General features: G+C 43.8%; 1 protein-coding gene across 1 annotated transcript in view; it reads right to left on the reverse strand.

Annotated features, from left to right (window-relative positions):
- Positions 1–10,457: 10,457 nt before the first annotated feature.
- The window catches only part of LIN28B (lin-28 RNA binding posttranscriptional regulator B), a 90,408-nt gene continuing 81,389 nt past the window's right edge, over positions 10,458–19,476 (reverse strand). The window contains exon 4 of the mRNA XM_078878341.1: positions 10,458–10,629. Coding sequence (XP_078734467.1) covers positions 10,458–10,629 — 172 coding nt within the window. The remainder of the gene's footprint in view (positions 10,630–19,476) is intronic.

Here is a 19,476-nt window from a genome sequence, read left to right on the forward strand (position 1 = left end):
TGGGATTTGTAAAAACACTTTTTTACGTGAAGACAACATCACGTCTTATACGTCGGCTTTCATGATCAATGTTACAATTCATAATGAGTTACGTTTGGGTTTGATCACGTAGGTATAATGCCAATCTTTAACTATAACCCACAACCACAAGACAGAGCCAACCAAGTCAATCTGTCACGTGAACAAATATGCCACTTGATTCAGAAAACCGGAATGTTGAAGATAAAGCAAACATTTTAGTTTTTTAGATGAAATTGTCAAAACTTTGCTTGCTTTTCAACATTTCTCCGTTTGTGCCGGTACACCAAATTAATTGGTGCATTTGCCCGTGCGATGCGTCAAACCTGACTTGACCGGCTCCGTCGGGTACAGCTGAAAGCGTGAATTACATCAATGTCCGCTCCGTTTATTTTTGCGGCGCAGTGGCAGCTATTGCTCGCGGAACGTTCGAGGCGACTCGCTGGCTCGATCGGACGCTGCTCCCGTCACACGAACGGGTTTAATTGTCTTTTATATTAAACCAGATCATCTGAGATTGGGAGAAATCCGGTTTAACTGGTTCTAAAAAAAAAAAACCCCGATGCCTGCCGCTGGAAAAATCGGGTTTTTTTTCCACCCATGTCACTTTGGCTTCCATAATCACACGTGGAGACCAAAACAAGAGGAGGGCTTCTTCGCCAATTCAGGCAAATCGCCCCCAGCGAAAATCTCGCGGTACTCAAATTGTAAACGTTGCGGGTTAACTCTCCAACACACCGGCGTGCTGAAGTAGTAACTAATTGGTGCGTTTTGTTTACGTGACAAACCTTACTAATTGGCTGTGTCAGGTGGTGGTGGGGGTGGTGGGTTTAATGGCACATTCATATTTACGCGATCTAACCCAAAACACATCTATCATGGATAATATTGGTCGCGATAGCCCGTGTTAAGCAAACAAAATCCCCCCGACATTTTCATAACAGCAATGAATAATATAGATTTGTTTAAATATAAACACTGGTCATATGTCTGGCATCAATTTAGTCTGCATTTCATCTGCATACAGCATTTTCAGCTACACAATACATAGGCTAAGATTAATTACTACAATTACCAGCAGACTTGACAGTCTGTTTTAAGTACGCGGCCGTGGATGGCAAGCGTACGGAGAGAGTTTTGGGCTCACAGAGTTTGTCGCATGATGATTTGTAAACTGCTCCACCTGTATATGGCTAAAAATATCAATGCACGCTTAGGGAAATGCAATAATTTTCTGTGGGGATGAGCAGCAGAAGACAATGGGAGGTAGCTTATGATGAAAGCGAGTTGCATGGTTTAGTGTATCGCATTAAAAACAGATTGCCTTGTTTACTATTTAATGAGGATATATTTGCACGGCTGTTTCAATTTCACCCAATGTTCCGATATATAGGTCACGTTTGAATTTGTTGATATTGACTTTATTTAAATTAGATTGCATCCCGCCTTAAAAAAAATCATTTTGCTTACAACACAGCTGCTGTTGATACACAAAACACGAGTGTGTCAATGTTCTTATTATAATTAACATTATTTTCTGATTGTTGATGCTTGTTTGACCAGGAAATTTTCACCGAGTCCCAAGACTATTTTCAGGAGGGTCCTGCCGAATATTCGTAGCAGAGTGGGGGTGCGGGGGCGATGTTACTGCTATGTTATAATCACAATTTCAGTAACTTGGAGAGTAATTTTGCAGAATTTGCATATTTGGCCCATACCCCTTGCACTGTACGTAGTTTAATCATAATTGGCTTCATAAAGACATGGGAGCAATATTTGAGCTGTATTGGAGAGAACGCACCTTTTACAATACGACCTTAATAGTTTTACAACTACTGTGAGTAAGCAAACATTTGTAAACAAATGGTAACATGTTCACGATTAAAGTAGGTCCAAATTCATTGCAAATGCCGTACATTATATTTAGATGACATGAAATACATTTTAAAACAAAAAAACACTTGATGGGAGATGCCATTGGAGATGTCATTTTAACAAACGTGTTCAGAGCAAAATTATATTCAAAGCCGAATAAAAACGCTACACAGTAAACTCGATTATCCGCGTGCGGTTTAGCCGATCTGCGGATTAACCGCGCACCTGAGATTTTGATATCAATTAATAACTCGTGGATTTTCCCTCAAGCCCAAATTAATAATCTTGGAAATGTTTATTACAAGTCACATGCTTAAACCGAACAAATCTGTGCTCCGCTTATTCCGAAATGCACGTACAGTAGTTGCATATATTCACAACAGTGGGTGGAGTTTGATTCATTTTGATTGGCGTGGCTCTGCTATCCACTTAGTGGGCCGAGTCTTCTGCACGGCAGCAAGAAAGTGTTATCACTGAGCACGCGTATCGATCGGTCAATCGTTAGTATTCATTCCTAATTTATGCATGTATTAGTGGATCTGTGGAAAATGGATATTTTTGGATTATGCGCGATTTAGAATTATCCGCTTCCGTCCTCCCCATCATTAACGTGGATAATCGAGTCGACTGTAATTTCAAATTATGGACATTATTTCAAGCGGGAATTTAGGATACAGTACTGTATTACAGTAAGTCCTTTTTGCATGAAAATTAGACTATACCCGATAAAGCAACATACATCTTTTTTTAAACAAGCTTTACGGTGAATTGTATTTACGGATACTCACTCGGAAATATAACAGGGTTAATTTTTTTTATAAAAGAGGCGATTATTTGAACGTTTCTATGGCTTATCGATTATTGTACGATTTGTCCATTCTCGTTGAGGCCCTCATTTAGCAGTGGTTTGACGAAGGGCTGTACGTGTACGTACAGCCATCGTCGTTCATTACGAACCTTTTTGATATAAAGCGTTACACAGCGTGGTATAATATCATCAGCCAACGGCAACTGCAGAGCCAACTGGCATAACCCCATCATTGTGCTAGGTAAAAAATATTTTTAAAATGTGTTAACATCAAAACCATTCGATTAAATTTCAGGACATTTTTTTGTGTGTGTGCGAAATGCACACGTGAATTGTTCGGATGAACCAGAGCAACACAACAATGAACCATTCTCAATGAGCCTTAAATTATATTATTAAGAACGGCATGTCCTTTGGCCCGGCGGTCCCCGCAAAGAGTAACGGTGGGTTTCGAGCCCAGCGGGCTCCCTGATTAATACTGTGGTTGTGATAACCATAATAACACTACACGCCATCCGCTTCACAGTGCACGTTAGAAGACCCCCCTGGAGTAATGAGAACAAGTCTACTTGGCTCTTGTGTGCCGGTGTCATGCTCCAAATTTGCCAAATTCGAACAAAAATATCAAAAATTTACACAGAGCAAGTATCCCCCCCCCCACGTCCCCCTCACCTCCACCTAATGCCCAATTGCAGGCTGAGCCACCTTGTGCCCAGAGACATCTCCCACCAAGGGAAGCTCTTTCAAATAAGACGTAAGGCGCATATCGCTGTCAGATGCCCCTGCGAAGAGGTCCGCTCTGTCAAAAAATCAAATCGGTGTTATGTAAATATGGGGTGGCGATACATTTTTTAGATACCCCACTGATTTCCAATGGCCCTCTCTTACTTCCTACTCAACAGCTGATTGAGTATTGTGAAAGCGATGGCTCCGTGTCGCACGGGGGGATAGCGTTACGAGATGAAACACGTGCGGTGAGATTGGAAACAACAATAAAATGTTGCTTCCTCTCATATTGTCACCCGATTATTTTAGCGGGACATCTATAACTTGTTCGCCCCGTACATTATTTAAATTGCCTCCTGGTGTAATTGTGCAGTACCGACTTTGTTTTTAATGCCTATTCAAAACTGTTGCCAGAATGAGATTCGCATTGGCGCGATTTCACTTGCGTTGATCTTGCACTCGGGGGAGATCGAACCCCGGAGAGAGAGACGTGGGCCTCGCGATCCCGCTGCATCATTGCTACCGTCTCGTCCGCCGCCAAGGGGCGCACAAAGTCAAGCCACTCGTCCTGCGCAGGCGCGTGCAGGACATAAACGTCGTCGTGCACATTGGTAAAAGATCCGTTTAAAACTACTTCAATTTCCAGCCCTGAATATTTGCCAGCACAATCCCTGAGTAGTAGCGCACACACACGGTCCTGAGATTACACTTTGAAAAAGATTCGGTTATATATCAAGAAAGGACAATAATACAAGAGAGAGAGAGACGGCGCACGTGCGCACGAGAACGCACGACCACACGAAACAACACACACACCGCCGCCGTCTCTACACTTGCTGTGACGAGCAGCATCAGGTCACGCTTTGGTAGGAAATTCTTGCATTGGCGGTGCCGGCAACGGACGTCTACTCAACGATCCTAAACTTCTAATTAAGTCGAACGCGCCCCAAGATTCAGCACGCAACTCCCAGCACACAACGGTTAGCATTCATAATGGAGCGACCAAACACACCCCAGCAATTTTGTGACAACCCTCTCGCCAGAGGGCAAGAATTATATCCATGGAGCCAATGACATTTAACCCATCTCAACCAGCTACGTGTCATGTTTGTACCACAACGTTGCATTTTTATATCTTGAGCTTTGTTTTTGAATTCCAAGAATAATTAATCACACGCATGCTATAAACACAGATAATACTTTAAACAATATGGACACAGCATCAAATTCTAGATACAGCTCGCGCATACCATAATGCAACCCGCAAAATCTAAAATGCCACGTTAAATTCCACGTCATTAAAAATACTTGACAAAATAATTCTTTAGCTTTGGCTGAATTTGATCAATTTCCATTAAAATTTCCTTCAATGTATTCGTGTCTTTTCTTCATATTTACTTGGATGAGGAAGGAAAACACCATTAATAGATGTTACCACTTCCAATTCACGCCCCTACAAATGCAATTCTCATAAAAATTAGTTAAAAAAAAAATGTGCATAACCTTAGACACTTTTTTGACTTTATAGAATGATATGGTAATCACGGACAATATTTTTTTGTTTTTAAATGTTTACCATTTCATTCCTCCCAATTATTTTTTAAATGCAAAAAAAGCATGCTCAAGACTTATCCGTCGCTTAAATTTTGAAAGAAGTCCCCAAGTCGAATTTTAAACCGTATGCCCTTGATTTTCCCTCTCTTCATCACTACCGCGTACACTTTTGTTGAGGATGTCCTAGCATCGGCAGGGTGCGTCAGTCACCAAACCAGCAAAGCAATTGGGCAGCAGAGCCATTCGCTCTCCATTCAAAGCTACCATCTCGCCTTGTGTAACACAACATCATCTGCAACGTGTGGCCAAGTGTACAGTTCCCCCGTGTTTTGAATGGAACGCGCAAGAGCACATTGCTGTGTTATCATACTCTTAGGTTTTTTCGGTAAAGTCACGTAGGTAAAAATAAATAGTAAAAATAATAGAAATAGTAATAGAAATAAAATAATAAATCACGACGTTTCGGAGGCAACACAAGTCTCCGTCATCAGGTGGGACCGTCACAGCTAAATTTACTGTATCAAGTGAGGCAAAATTCCAAGCTCTTAAATACAAGATTTATTATTTAATTTCTATTATTATTTCTATTATTTTTATTATTTATTTTTACCTACGTGACTTTACCGAAAAAACCTAAGAGTATGAATCCTTGCAGTCACGAAAGCTTCAGATCTACAATATGCTGTGTTATCATCTCGGCAGCAACGTTTACAACAACCAGCTAATGGCCAGCCAAGTCTCCTTGACTCCCTTCGAAAGGACTATCTCCACTTTGAGACCTCTTATATCTGTCTCTGAGATAAAGGAGGCTACAATGCCATCGTCTAAGCGATTCGAACTTGCAAAGAACAGCCCGACCAGGGATGAGCCCATTCTCGTAACTGGCAGAAATTGTTGCTCTGCCAATAAGTTTGCAGCTTTCAATACCAAAGCATGCACATACATCGAGTCCGTTCACCAGAGCAGAATGCAATACATGTTAAGGTTGCAAGACTTTAGCAGTACCGATTTACTTAAAACGGCTAATACGAGCGACTTGTTTCATAACCCGAAGTGGTAATCACGTAATTCACCGTTTATTGGTCAGGCCAAGGAATTGGACACTGCTAAAGTGGCATCTGGTCTGGGCTTGTAGACTGATCATGACATCAGAGGCGAAAGCCCCGTGCCTTGCTTTGGCAGCTCGATTAACGATCCCCCGTGTAGCCTTAACAGACTGTTGGGGCAAGTGCTGTTAGCGAGTAGCACCTATGAAGGCCAGAACGGAACACGAAGGGGTGGGTGGCCAGCACCACGTCCAGCCGCCTTTGTCTCCCTGGTAACGATGTTTTTACGCTCCGCACCAGGTACTCATTTGAGGCTGTCGACTTCGGGGAGGCCCAGGACCGGTTCAGATAATCGTCGCTGATGTTGGCCTGTGAGCGGGAATCGAGCCCGGGTCGCCAGGTTCGTAGCGCAGCGCGCTAACCGCTGCACCACCGCTCGATTAAACACTGCCACACGCGCACACAGATGTTGTATTGTTGCCGCCTGTTTAAACAGGAACAAGACGATTTTTTTCCTATTTTCTTTTTACATTCATATATCTTGACAAAAGCCTCTTTTGGCAACATTCATTCACAAATTTGCCATCCAACCTTTGGGAAAAAACTGAATGTGTAATAAAACAATATACAAAACGTGAATTTAACGTTGAAATGGGTAAAACCACGATAGTTATATAAAAATGGCCTTTTGAAGAGAACGGCTTGTAATAATAATAATAATGTCGTATTAAAAGTGATTGCCTGACAATGCTTTGCTCACACCATGAATTCTTCCTAGAGTCCAAACAATGGCACCCAGGCTGCTTAATTATGATATCGTAACTCAGTGTTTAGTACATTTCAGTAGTTAGCTCTAACAACCTTGCGGTCGTTAACAAAAAGAAAAAAACCAAATCTGCAAAAAATAAAGGATAACAAACTTTCTATGTCTACCATAATTGTATGATATATACATGTTTGAATTGTACTACGACTTTCAGATGCTAGCGTATGGTCAATGTTCATTGAATGGGTCTCAACTGTCAATAGACTTGGTCAAATGAACACGTAGGCTTTCGCGACCAATATTATCCATAAGAGGTTATTGGGTTAGATCGCACAAGTATAAATGTGTCGTTAAACCTGCCACATTTACCATTTGAGTACTAATTTTTTATGGTTTGAGGAAAAATGTATTCTCCCCATACAGGTTAGTCAGTTTAATGTTGTGGGTTTACTCTAACACACGGATGTGCTGAACTAGTCACGAATTGCCACGTTTTTTTTTCGCGACACATTTATATTTACGCAATCTTCTCCAAAAAACTCTATTATGGAGATTGGGTCAAACTGAACTTAACCACTGAAAAGCCCCAATCATCACCCGGCAGTGGCTGAAACACCACTCAGGAAGGAGAATGGTCCAATTGGGAGGAATAATATTTCATGATTTCCGTCAGCATTACGATGAGTGTTGCGATAAAAACAGTACAAAAATTATAAAAGTAAAAAAAAAGGAATGTACATCAAAGTTAAGCTTTCCTGCAGTCAAACTCACTTAACTTGTGTAGTGTTTTATATTTGTGACTTTCAACCAATAGCACTACCCCAGTAAACGTGCAACGTTGTTCCAGGTGTCAACCCAACGTTTCATGTTCACTGGGTTATGCGAAATAGGGAATGGCATGGGCCACAGTCTACACGAAAATAAAACCCCGCTGCAAATGTGTTGTTTTGTTATTCACTCTACAGTCTATTGGTAATTTTTGTAGATACTTAATACATCTAAGGTAAACGCGCTGCCGTATACTGTACAAGAAATAAGCTTGACTTTAGAAGCGCAATGGAATCCGTAAACGCGCTGACTGTTGTTCTTGCCGAATGTTAACATTCGCCGCTCGTTTAAGGATTGCTATGGTACGTGAATGTAAATGACGAGCGAACGCGGACACGCTACCGGAACCATTGTACCGTAACATGTCTGCCTTCTGACATATCGGATCGACACAAATGAGGAATACAATCGTATGTTTAAAAAAAAACACGTGAAAACAGTAAAAACAATTAAAATAATGTGCTTCACCTCTGTTAAAGGCAGCAACACACAACACAGCGATAACGATTTCAAAACTTAACATTCAAGTTTTAAAATTCCAGATTTGAGAATTTTTTTGGTAAAAGTTGACACTGAGGTAGGATTGTACAAAGCCACGAAAACAAACAAAAACAACATTCAGTAGAATCTTGGGTCTTTTAGTTGCATGAGGCCTACAAAGCCTAGGCACTTTCCTGACAAGGTAACCTACCGAGGGCCTCTACTGGTGAGCATTGAAAAAAATCTCCTGCCCCTCGGCCCTGGGCCTAAAGCAGCTTTATTCTTGAGCCAATAGTGACGCTCGATGATGAGAAACCAAATCCAGGAAAAATGTACAGTACTCACGCGGACTACAGGTTGACAGATGTGAGCACTTCAGCCCGTCCCCAAAACCACACAGTACTCAAGCAGAAATGTAACCTTCATGCTGTTAGGCTTCAACTGCTCATTGAAATAAATGTACCTCCTGTGAATAAAGGACTCGTTTGAAATGTAACTTGCAATTGGCTTATGAAACCCACACGCGATCACACCGATTTGCAGTCGGCTAAAACCAATGTTGTACGCCCCAAAGGACTAAACCAAAAGTTGTTTAAGGGGGTTACGCAGAACATACTGGAGTTACAATCAAAGCAAATTAACTTTTTTCCTTCCTAGAGCCCAATATATTGATGGTTGATATTGATGGTTGTCAGTCACCCCATTTAGACCCCCACACCCCTTTAGCCAATTGCAAGCAAGTTTTGGTTTGAATGTCCCGCTGCAGAGATTTGTGCAACGTTTCACCACGCAAGCAGTCGATGGTAAATTCTAAATGACATCTCCGCCGTCACCAGAAATTCCAAACGGCTATGGCAGACATCAAACATAACGCTAACACTGTAGCTATTAAAAATGTAAACAACTTGAATGGCTACATCAAAAGTAACAATCGCCTAAAGATGATCAATATTTTCAAATAATAGTAACCTTGGTTAGTATTCTACGTCGTACACATTTGTATCCGAAATATAATATTCGTGACCTGTAAGTAAAGAACTGCAGTGTAGTACCGTAATTGACATTTGTTTCGTAAACTGACAACAAGAATAACAATTTTCTTTAAAAAATCTGTACATTATTGTACATCATTATTGTGCATGGCAGCAGCCATGTTTTCAAGATAACACCATTCAAATGAGGTAAACTGTAGGTTGTGGTTACGCCACCGGCTGGACTACAACTGGGCAGTGGTCAAACGGAGGATTGGCGAAACTGTGTGAGGAGGGTGACCACTGCGGGACCCTCCATCGAGGTACGACACCGCCAAGAGGTACCCGTTAAGCATGCCACCATAGAGGCCTTTTGTCGTCTTAGCAAATAATAAGTAGCTGGTTCACGAAGATCACCTCCAAAAACAAAACAAAAAACGATTGAACCTGAAAGTAAAAATAACTAAAAGTCGAATTATGTTCTGTTTTTTTAACTTCCCTCCAAACAAAAGGACCTGGGTTCTTACAAAATACTCTGAAGGTATTCAATATAATGCCCTGTCTTGTAATATTATTTGCCCCACTTTGTAAAAATCAATTTGTTCGGAGGCAATGATCAATATTTGATGATGAAGTAATAAACTTAGAGATTTATATTAATTATTTTTTAAAAATGTAAGCCTATTTAAAAAGTTTTGTAACACGTCATTTACCCTCTATTAAAACACATCTGGTAAGAATATTTTCCTTGTTAATCCTAATGTACTATCTCTAATAAAATGATTGAAATCGTAATCTTCATTATATTTTGAATACTCGTCATTGATTAGGGTTTCTGATTGATTGTTACCAGGGACTGTTAGGTCAGGGTTAATTTAAGATTCAACTCTTAAGACAAAGTGTTAATTAAAAATTAGTGAACGTATTACTTTGAGGTTAATTATGAATACAATGACAGGTATTTCACAATTTTATGTTCGTTAATTAAGGAAGCGCCAATTAAGAATTGTTAAATAAGCACAGACCCTGGTATTTACTGATATGTCAAGACTAATCCATACATTCCATGTCCTTCAAATAGCTACGAGGATAGTAGCATTATAAAACCAAAGTAACCTGCAAAAGTCGAACTCTTGTAAAACATAAATACTTAACAAAAATGCAAAAAAAACGATTTCCGAAATAAAAAAAAAATTAAAACTTCAAAAAAAAATGTTTACTGAAAACACGCACACACAGACACGCACACACATACAGACCTAGAAAATCTTTCTAAAAACACAAACGAACCACCATCCTTTTGGCAACGTTGAGGGTTTTCCCCACTTCTGCCAGTGGGGTAGGGGGGGGGGAGCCGGGGGGTGGAGGTCAGGGGGGGGGGGGGGTCAGGGAGAGTGGCCCGGTCCGGAAGAGGGCCCGGCTGGAGGGCCTCCCGCACCCCGAACCGGGCAGTTGGCCATCATGTGGCTGGTGCTCTGACAGAAATGGCACTTCTTGGGCTGCGGTGGCAGGGTGCACTCCTTGGCGTGATGATCCAGCCCCCCGCAGTTGTAACACCTGCCAACGGCACACCAGCGAGAGGGTTCATAATTATCATCATGATCATCATCATCATCGTCGTCGTTGTCAGCCATGGTCTATGCACTGCTGGATAAAAGCCTCCCCCCCCCCGCAAAGTTGTCACCGTTTCTTAAATTATCAAGTATTATTATTATTGACCGACGTCAGCTGATTTACAAGAACGGCCCCCGCGGAGGACCTTTGTGAAGAAGAAAAACCGAGGTGAGAGCCGGTGTATAAAATCATAACGTTGCAGAACACAGAGCAGCGAACACCTTCGGGGGAATATAACAGTCAATATAACATTCCAGTCGCGCGCCTCTCAAGTAACACTGGCGGCCGACGACGCGGAAATATATAAATATATACAGTGGAACCTCGGAGATCGAACGCACCAGAACTCGAACAAATCGGTGTTCGAACGATATTTCCGAACATTTTTTGCCCCGGAAACTGAACGAAATTCGGAGGTCGAACGGGCAATCGAGACTTGAAAGAACCTGTACGGCTGGGACGCGTATGGCCAGCGTGCATGACACTTTCCCAGACAAAGGTTTTACCACCTCCTCCTCCTCACCACCTTCCACTCAAGCCATCAACTCTCCTTACTACTGGTAAAGTGAAGTTCAATGTTCATTCATTTTATTTATTCTATATATTTATTCATTTATTCCATTTATTTATTGTGTTTCTTGTTTTTTTGTATGATTTTATGCATGTAATTACTGTAAACTTCGTGTTATCCAATACACCGGTGTGCTGAACTAGTAACCGATTGGCATGTTTTGTTAACATGACAAACAGTATTAATTGGCTGTGCTGGGTGGTGGTGGCAGGTTGAACGACACATTTCTATTTACGCGATCTAACCCAAAGAAACGTCTATTGTGGATAATACTGGTCGCGAAAGCCTACTACGTATTAAACACTTTTTAACTTTGTCGGCAATAACCTTAGTTTCTGTTAAGTACTGTACGGTATTTTGTTTATATTTCACAACTTATTTTCAGTGTTATTATTGCGAATATCGTATAGCTATATATATATAGAAAAGGGAAACTTGTGAATGTGTGTCTGTTCAAAATGTTTAGCATACTTCCCGACATGCTACAAACTTGAAATTTGGCATGTGGGTAGCTTTCAGACTGTACACAATGGTAAAAAGTATAAAAATAGATTTTTGTATTTTTTTTGGGGGGGTGGGGGCGCAATAATGGATATATTTTGCACGCCAAATGAGCGGTGACGTCACATCTGTGATGTCACCCGCATGCGGCAGCGTCACGCAGTGTGCCTGCTGACGTCACGCACCTCCCAACCCTCCACGTAGGCCGTGTATTAATCCAAGACAAGAATCCAAGTCTCAGTTTTATCGTAAAAATTTTGAATTTCCATTAAATACGTGCTTAACAAAAGGGATTTCTGCATTCTTCCGTGAGATTAAGTATTGGGGCCGACATTTTTCCCCATAGGCTCGCATTTTCCAAATTCTATATCGTGGAAACCAACGGGAAAAGTAGGAATGGATAAATACGGAGTTGCACTTTTCAGACACCTTTTCAGGAACGAAACGGTTCGAGGGACGACCGTGTTTGCTGTTCCGTCTCCGATTGGCACGGTTGGCAACGTACGGTGTGAAAGAAGTTCAACATGCGTGCATCACAACATGGCAGCGATAGTAGTAGCCCCCAGTGATCGAGTTCAAGCGGGCACTTGTCGTGAACGCTCTTGTCCAGCAGAGGGCACAAGATGTCCATGCAAAGGGATTTTCGCTTTAATGGAAGCGCCCAAGTACGACGTGCGGATGAGGCGGTGATAACGACGATATAAGGGGCCGTCCATAAATGACGTCACGCGATTTTGGACGATTTTTGACCCCCGCACCTCGTCACACGGCGTCACAAAAAGTCAGACTCCCCCCTAAAATATGACGTCACAAAGCTCTGCGCCCCCCCCCCAAATAAAACATGCTTCAAATCGATTTAAACTATTGTCATTGTAGTGCGTATTACATGTGGCGCTGCACTCTGATGTTGTAGGAGAAAACATTTATCAAAACATCTATTTAATTAAGTAGAACGTGTTGTCTAAATGTATTTAAAGTTGCGCATTTTGATGTGACGTCACATTTCTCAACCCCCCCCCAAACCCTCGTCACAAATGTCTGACCCCCCTCCCCGCCTAGGTGCGTGACGTCATTTATGGACGGCCCCTAACGAGCAATACCGGTGACTTCCGTTTCACTCCACAAAGCCAACAGTTAACAATATTTAGCAATGAACACCCAGTAAAGCGTGCAACAGGAGGTCGGGAGTTCGATCCCGACCCTGACGCTTGCTGTATATTTGGAGTTTGCACGTTCTCCACGTGATCGCGTGGTCTTCCGGTTTTTCTCCTCCTCGTTTAGAAACATGCATTGAGATTATTTAGATTACCTTGGCGCTATAAATGTCCAAACGATGGTTCCACTTTGTTGAACTATCATTTGTGGCCAGGTCACTTCTGAAAAATAAGTTGACACCTCACTGGGCTTTGCCTGGTAGGATGGGGATGGGCTATAGTTGTATTTGTGTGTGTGTTTGGTGGATTTGTTTAGCTTTATTGTACTTTGCACTCCTATCGTGTTTTGTACTGTTTGTTGTTGTAACGTTCTTACCCCGTGCCCCTACTGGACATCTGTGAAAAAGAGCTTTATAGCTCATAGGATTCATACTCTTTGTTTTTTTCGGTAAAGTCACGTAAATTACTCTCACTTGATACAGTAATTTTGTTGTGACGGTTCCACCTGAAGACGGAAGCTTGTGTTGCCTCCGAAACGTCGTGATTTAATTTTTTTTACCTACGTGACTTTACCGAAAAACCAGAGTATGAATCCTTGCAGTCACGAAAACTTCAAATCTAGAACTCATCGGATTCTTCCAGTATGAACACATTCAGATTCAGTTTTACTGGGTAGTGACGAACAACCTTGTCTGCACAACAGTGCCCGCTACACACTCGGTTCCTCAAATTAGCACAACAATATATATCTCAACATGTTGGGTCAATGACACTGCGGCGGTAAATGGACAAGTACATCACGGGTGACGTTTCAGGCAATGGCCCTTCCTCGAAGCACATGAGTCAAAGTCGTTCCATGTCGTGAAGTCGTGACGTAAGACTGGTTATGTACAATTACACCAGTACAATAACAACAATACAGTTCCTTGTTTATCCAGGAAAGCCTCACTGAGACTTTAATGCTTATATTTTTAAGAGGGTCCTGATTTGCGATGTTTGGCCAATGCCACGTGTTTGACGGAAGGACCAGGAGTCCCGAGAGAAAATCCATGCATGTGGTGGACGGGGGGGGGGGTGATAATCCTCAAAGCAACGGACGTGTGGATTCAAGAATCTCATACTGTACTACTATCACCAGGAAAACCTCAGCCCAGGCCTACAATACCGAGTATTCTGCAGCAGTCCACCATCCATGTACTAACCAGATTGAATTCTGTTTAGCTTCAGAAGCTCTGATGCGATCAGAGGCATTGTGGAGATGGCTTAGACAACATCTTAACTCCAATTAAACAAAGTTGCCGGGCAGCATTTTCTCTCTTATTTTAGCCTTTGGTCATTGGTATGGCAGGGTCAGGTCTCATCGACAGAACAACGAATTTTGACGTCCCTATTTTAACCGACCACCGACGGGGTGGAGGGATATGAAGAACCCCAACCGGGATCGAAACTCACGAAACTTCCAATTGAGAGCCACTTGCTCGAACCACCGCACCAGCTCAACCCGAACACCACACTGCCACGTTACCAAATCGTAAAAACATACGGCTCCAGGATAATAACAATAACAGTTCATTACAGATGGCGTAGATATAAAAAAAACACGATGAAGATACTCTTTGGTTCTGTCGGTAAAGTCACGTAGACAAATAATAATTGATCACGACGTTTCGATCGCCACACAAGCGATCGACCTTGTGTGGCTTGTCTTTACCACCTGAGGACGGTCGCTTGTGTGTCGATCGAAACGTCGTGATCTATTTTCCTACGTGACTTTACCGAAAGAACCAAAGAGTATGGATTCCTGCAGCCACGAAAGCTTCAAATCACTATTAAGATCGTCCGTCAGTTCAGGATGGACAAAGTAATTTTCCCCAAGCGCAACTGTACGGCGGAATTTAGCAATAAGTTATCACTTGTGACCCACTATCAATCTATTTAGTGTATATTTGGAGTTTGCGTGTCTCTCTCTTTCCTCTTGGTCGCGTGGATAATTTCTCCGGATCTTCTGGTCTTTCCCCTCCGCATTTAGCAACACGCCTTTAGAGTATTTGGCTGCAATAAATGTCCACATGGCAAGCCACTTCGTTGAGCTGTCGTTTGTGGCCAGGTCACTTCTGAAAAGAGCTGTAACACCTCAGTGGGCCTTACCTGGTAAAATACGCTTTTAAAACAGTAACATTTCTATACTTTTTTGCTTTTTCGGTAAAGTCACGTAGGTAAAAAATAAAATAAATTAAAATGAAAACAACTAAATTAAATCACGTCTTCAGGTGGAAACACCACAGCAAAATTGCTGTAGTGAATCAATTTTGCTGTGGCGGTTCCACCTGAAGACGGAGGCTTGTGTTGCTTCCGAAACGTCGTGATTTAATTGAGTTGTTTTCATTTTAATTTATTTTATTTTGCACCTACGTGACTTTACCGAAAAAAACAAAAAGTATGGATCCTTGCAGTCACGACAACTTCAAATCTAGAGTTACATTTCTGCTATTGCGTATGGCAGCAATACGTCCAGAAGCTAGACGTCAACGTCGAGGTCCGCTGGCCACGATGAGAGGGCTTCAGGAAAGAGTTTGTGTCGTGTTGCTGCTCCTCCTCCTGCTCTGCATTGAAGGAGCGAAGACTTTAGTGATTTACTCTTTGGTTCATAGTTAGAGTTGCATGGCCAAAGTCGCACACGACTGTGGCTTGTCTTTAATGTGTCTCCGAGTCTCTACGTATTTCTACAGAGACTCTGTGTGTCTCTCTGTGCATCTCGATGGGGTTACAATAGGGTACATAGCTGGGGTTGCATGGGTACAATCGCACCACTGTGGCTATTCTCTTTAATGTGTCTCTATGAGTCTCTACGTATCTCTACGATACAGTCTCTACGTGTCTCTGTGTATCTCGATGGGTTTATTACACGGTCCATCGTTCGCATCGCATGGCCACAACCGCAGCACCACTGTGGCGGTGTCTTAAAAAAATGTTTGCGTTCACGAAGGAGATCTGCTCATCGGCCTGCTGTTGACGTTCCGATGCGACGGGGCTAAATTATGAATTGATCATGAGCACAAATTTCACGGAGGAAACAAGCAGGGGGCAGTGATGTACTCGGGAGCACGCACGCAACTTTTGCACGCGCTGAGAAACTGCCGCTCGGACCGAACGAGAGCGAAACGGGGGCCCAATCGGGTCTGAAACGCGACGCCTTCGCAGAAAAATCGTACGTAGTATGAAAAAACAAGAATAGGTTTTATCCTTTCTGGCAATAAAACAGGTGTTAAGATGTTCATGCCTATCAACCCATACGGTTTACTCCGTATTCTTGTACAGAGAAATTGAGTTTTCAGGTCCTTATGGCGTAGAGCCGTTTCAATACGGGCAAATTTTTTTGTCAATTTGTTTGTGTTTCTCCGTTGTGATGGCACTTTGTAGGATGAACGTTGATAATTATAAAAGGTACGGGGTGACCAATAATGTCTGAATCTGTCTGTAATAAGGTAGGCACTGATAAGGGGTTGACAGGAATGATAACACTAGTCAACAACAAAAAATTCTGGCCTGGACTTTTGCAGCTGTTTTAGACTAATTTCAGGGTGCTGATTCCAAATCTGATCTCAGATTTTCTCTATCACATCTCATGTTTATGCTATCGGCATACCCTATTTTCATTGATTTTACCCGAAATTAACTCTGTCACTTATGATTGCAAGTTGTTGCGAGTCAGTGACTGCTTTAGTGTTAAAATATGGTGCTGTATTTTTAGGAGAGTGTGTTTATAATATCATTTTATGTAGATATCCACATTTATTTAATATTTTTCTTCTGCAGTTTTTATTGAAAATGCAATATTTGATATCTCAAAACCCTGATGTGATAGACAACAACTGATGCCAGATTTGGAATCAGCACCCCAAAATTACCTTAAAACCGTTGGAATACCTTATGCCAGAAAAAGTGTGTTGACCAGTGTAAGGTATGACAACTGAACGTATGATGACTTCAAGGCACACCGCCGTCGATCCGTCGCTTCAAAGCTGCGCGAGCGCGGCGTTTGCGGAAAATCGCCGGCCAAGTTTGGAATGCTTCACCGATGAATCGCTCCCCCACCCCACCACGCCAGCCCGCCGCGCGTCACTCGGCAGATGAAGCCACTCCACGGCAATTACCTTTGTGGCAAACAAAAAAAAAACCACGGGACCAGAAGAGGTTTGAGAACTTAAGGTTATTATGCGACTGACTCATATCCGTATATGCAACTTCACGAATGGAAAGCAATTTGTGAAGGCGGGGAAGCAGTTGGGGGGGGGGGGGGGCACAGCGGTGGTGGTGGTGCGCAATTGTGAGCGGTGATTCAGGCTGCCGCTATGCCGCGTGTTCAGGAGGACACCACCGCTCTCCTTGTTTTTTTCTTGCTTAAAAGAACTTTCCTCAAGGGTCCAGAGTTCACGCCGGCGCTCGTGCACCGGCGCCGCAGAGCCACGGTGGTGTTTACTTGTGCTCGGGGCATTAAAACGGACCCATTGTTTGACCTGTTTGGAACACCTTGATCATTGTCGTGGCGGGGAAGAGGCCTGCAAGCTGATTAGGGTTGGTCGGAACACTACGGAGAGGTACGGGGGGTGTGGGGGGGGGAAACACGTTTTTGTGAACATTTTAAAATATCCACGAGGATTAAAGTTCACTCCACCAAACGCGTGGCCAGCGTTGTTGACCAAGAAAATGAAACCACAATAATGTGGACTTGCAGCGCGCGGGGGCCGCTCGCTCGCTCGCTCGCAAAGAGAGCGACTGATAACACGCGCAGTGAGCCGGTGCCAACGATTGCTCAAGCTCTGCGGTCCTCTACGTACCAAGCTGTTCTCAACCAATTCACCCCTCTCCCGTTCCGAGATGACTGCAAGTTGCAGGGTGGGTGGGTGCTCCCCGCCACCCCCCCGACCCCCGTTCACCGCTGAATCTCGATTCCCGCTCACGGCCACCAACACCAGTGACAAATTATCTGAACCGGTCCTGGGCCTCCCCTAGGTCGACTCGGCCTCAAATAAGTACTCGGTAGGGTGTGTAAAAATATCGCTGCTTAGGGAGACAAAGGCGGCCGGGCGTGGTTTTGGCCACCCACCCACCCTCGTGTGCCGTTATCGGCCTTCATAGGTGCTACTCGCTAACAGCACTTGCCCCAAAAGTCTCTTCAGGCTCCACGAGGGGATTCTTTGTCTTCGAATAAATCAGATTCGGGACAGTCAGTGAGTTACGCACCAACGCAAAATCACCGTCAGCAGTGGGTTGTGGGCGGTTGATAATCGGTCGGTGCGGATATGTGGAGTGGCGTTTCTACTTGGCGCCGCTACGACCACAAAGGTTTGTGGCGTCAGTCGACCGGGCAGGTCGCACACCTGGCCAGCCGGTTGTCCTTGCGGTTGTGCTGCGGGGGCAATCATTATGACGCTCTTACGATGCTGTTATTAAGCTGTTATGACGTTTTTATGACGTTATGACGCTGTCGTTATGACGCTGTGTTATGACGTTGTTATGACGTTGTTATGACGCTGTTGTTACGACTCTGTTATGAAGTTGTTGTGACGTTTTTTATGACGCTGTTATGCCGCTGCTGTTGTTATGATGCTGTTATGATGTTAGCAACTGTTTTACAGCCTCCTCGTTCAACTCCCGGCTGCCAACGTAAATCACAATGTGCTCGTTCCAGCCACCGACACCCCCCCCCCATGCGCCCTCCCCAACTCTCCCACTCCCAAACACTACGATGACGACGAGGAGGGGGGGGGGTTGGAGGAGGAGCGATGAGGGGTGAAGAGGAGGAAGAGGGGTGAAAATGTTATTAAAATAAACCCGCACTTGAACATACCAAACCGCCCGGAATGCACGCTCATGAGATCTCAAGGATGCTAAGCAGGGCCAAGCCTGAGTAAGTGCTTGGATGTGTGACCACCGCGCACAGTAAGGTTGCTCCAGGCTGCTGCTGTTGCCGCTGCTTCGGGGCTACGCAATCAGCAGCAGAGGCCTGTGTGGCAAATTCCACTGAAAATCCATTCCACTTCACCGACCCACGCACACTCACCGGTGAAGTATGGTCAAACGGCCCTCGCGACCCACGCGGCGCGGGGGAGGCCCTCCACCCCTCCACCTCGAGAGCGTCCCCACCCCCAAACCCCCCTCTCATCTGGCACGAGTTGAACCTTGACCGTCAAAGCTACAAATCCCGCTCTATTTGACTGCAGCATGGAAGAGTAGGCCAAACACCCCTCTAGAAGCCATCAACAGCACCCCCCAGCCCAACCGCCCCCTGGAGAGCAGTGGCGTGAACAAGCAAGTGCCCGTCTGTGCCATCGCCTTTGATCATCCCGCCCCCCTTTGATTGCTCGCCCACTAGGAGCCACCCATCGTTTCCTGCTGCCGCCAGTTGTTATTGCTGCTGCTGCTTCTGCTGCTTCTGCTGCTTCTGCTGCTGCTGCTTCTGCTGCTGCTGCTTCTGCTGCTGCTGCTTCTGCTGCTACTGCTTCTGCTGCTTCTGCTGCTGCTTCTGCTGCTGCTTCTGCTGCTGCTGCTTCTGCTGCTGCT

This window comes from Lampetra fluviatilis, chromosome 50, assembly GCF_964198595.1.
Source record: "Lampetra fluviatilis chromosome 50, kcLamFluv1.1, whole genome shotgun sequence".
NCBI lineage: Eukaryota > Metazoa > Chordata > Hyperoartia > Petromyzontiformes > Petromyzontidae > Lampetra > Lampetra fluviatilis.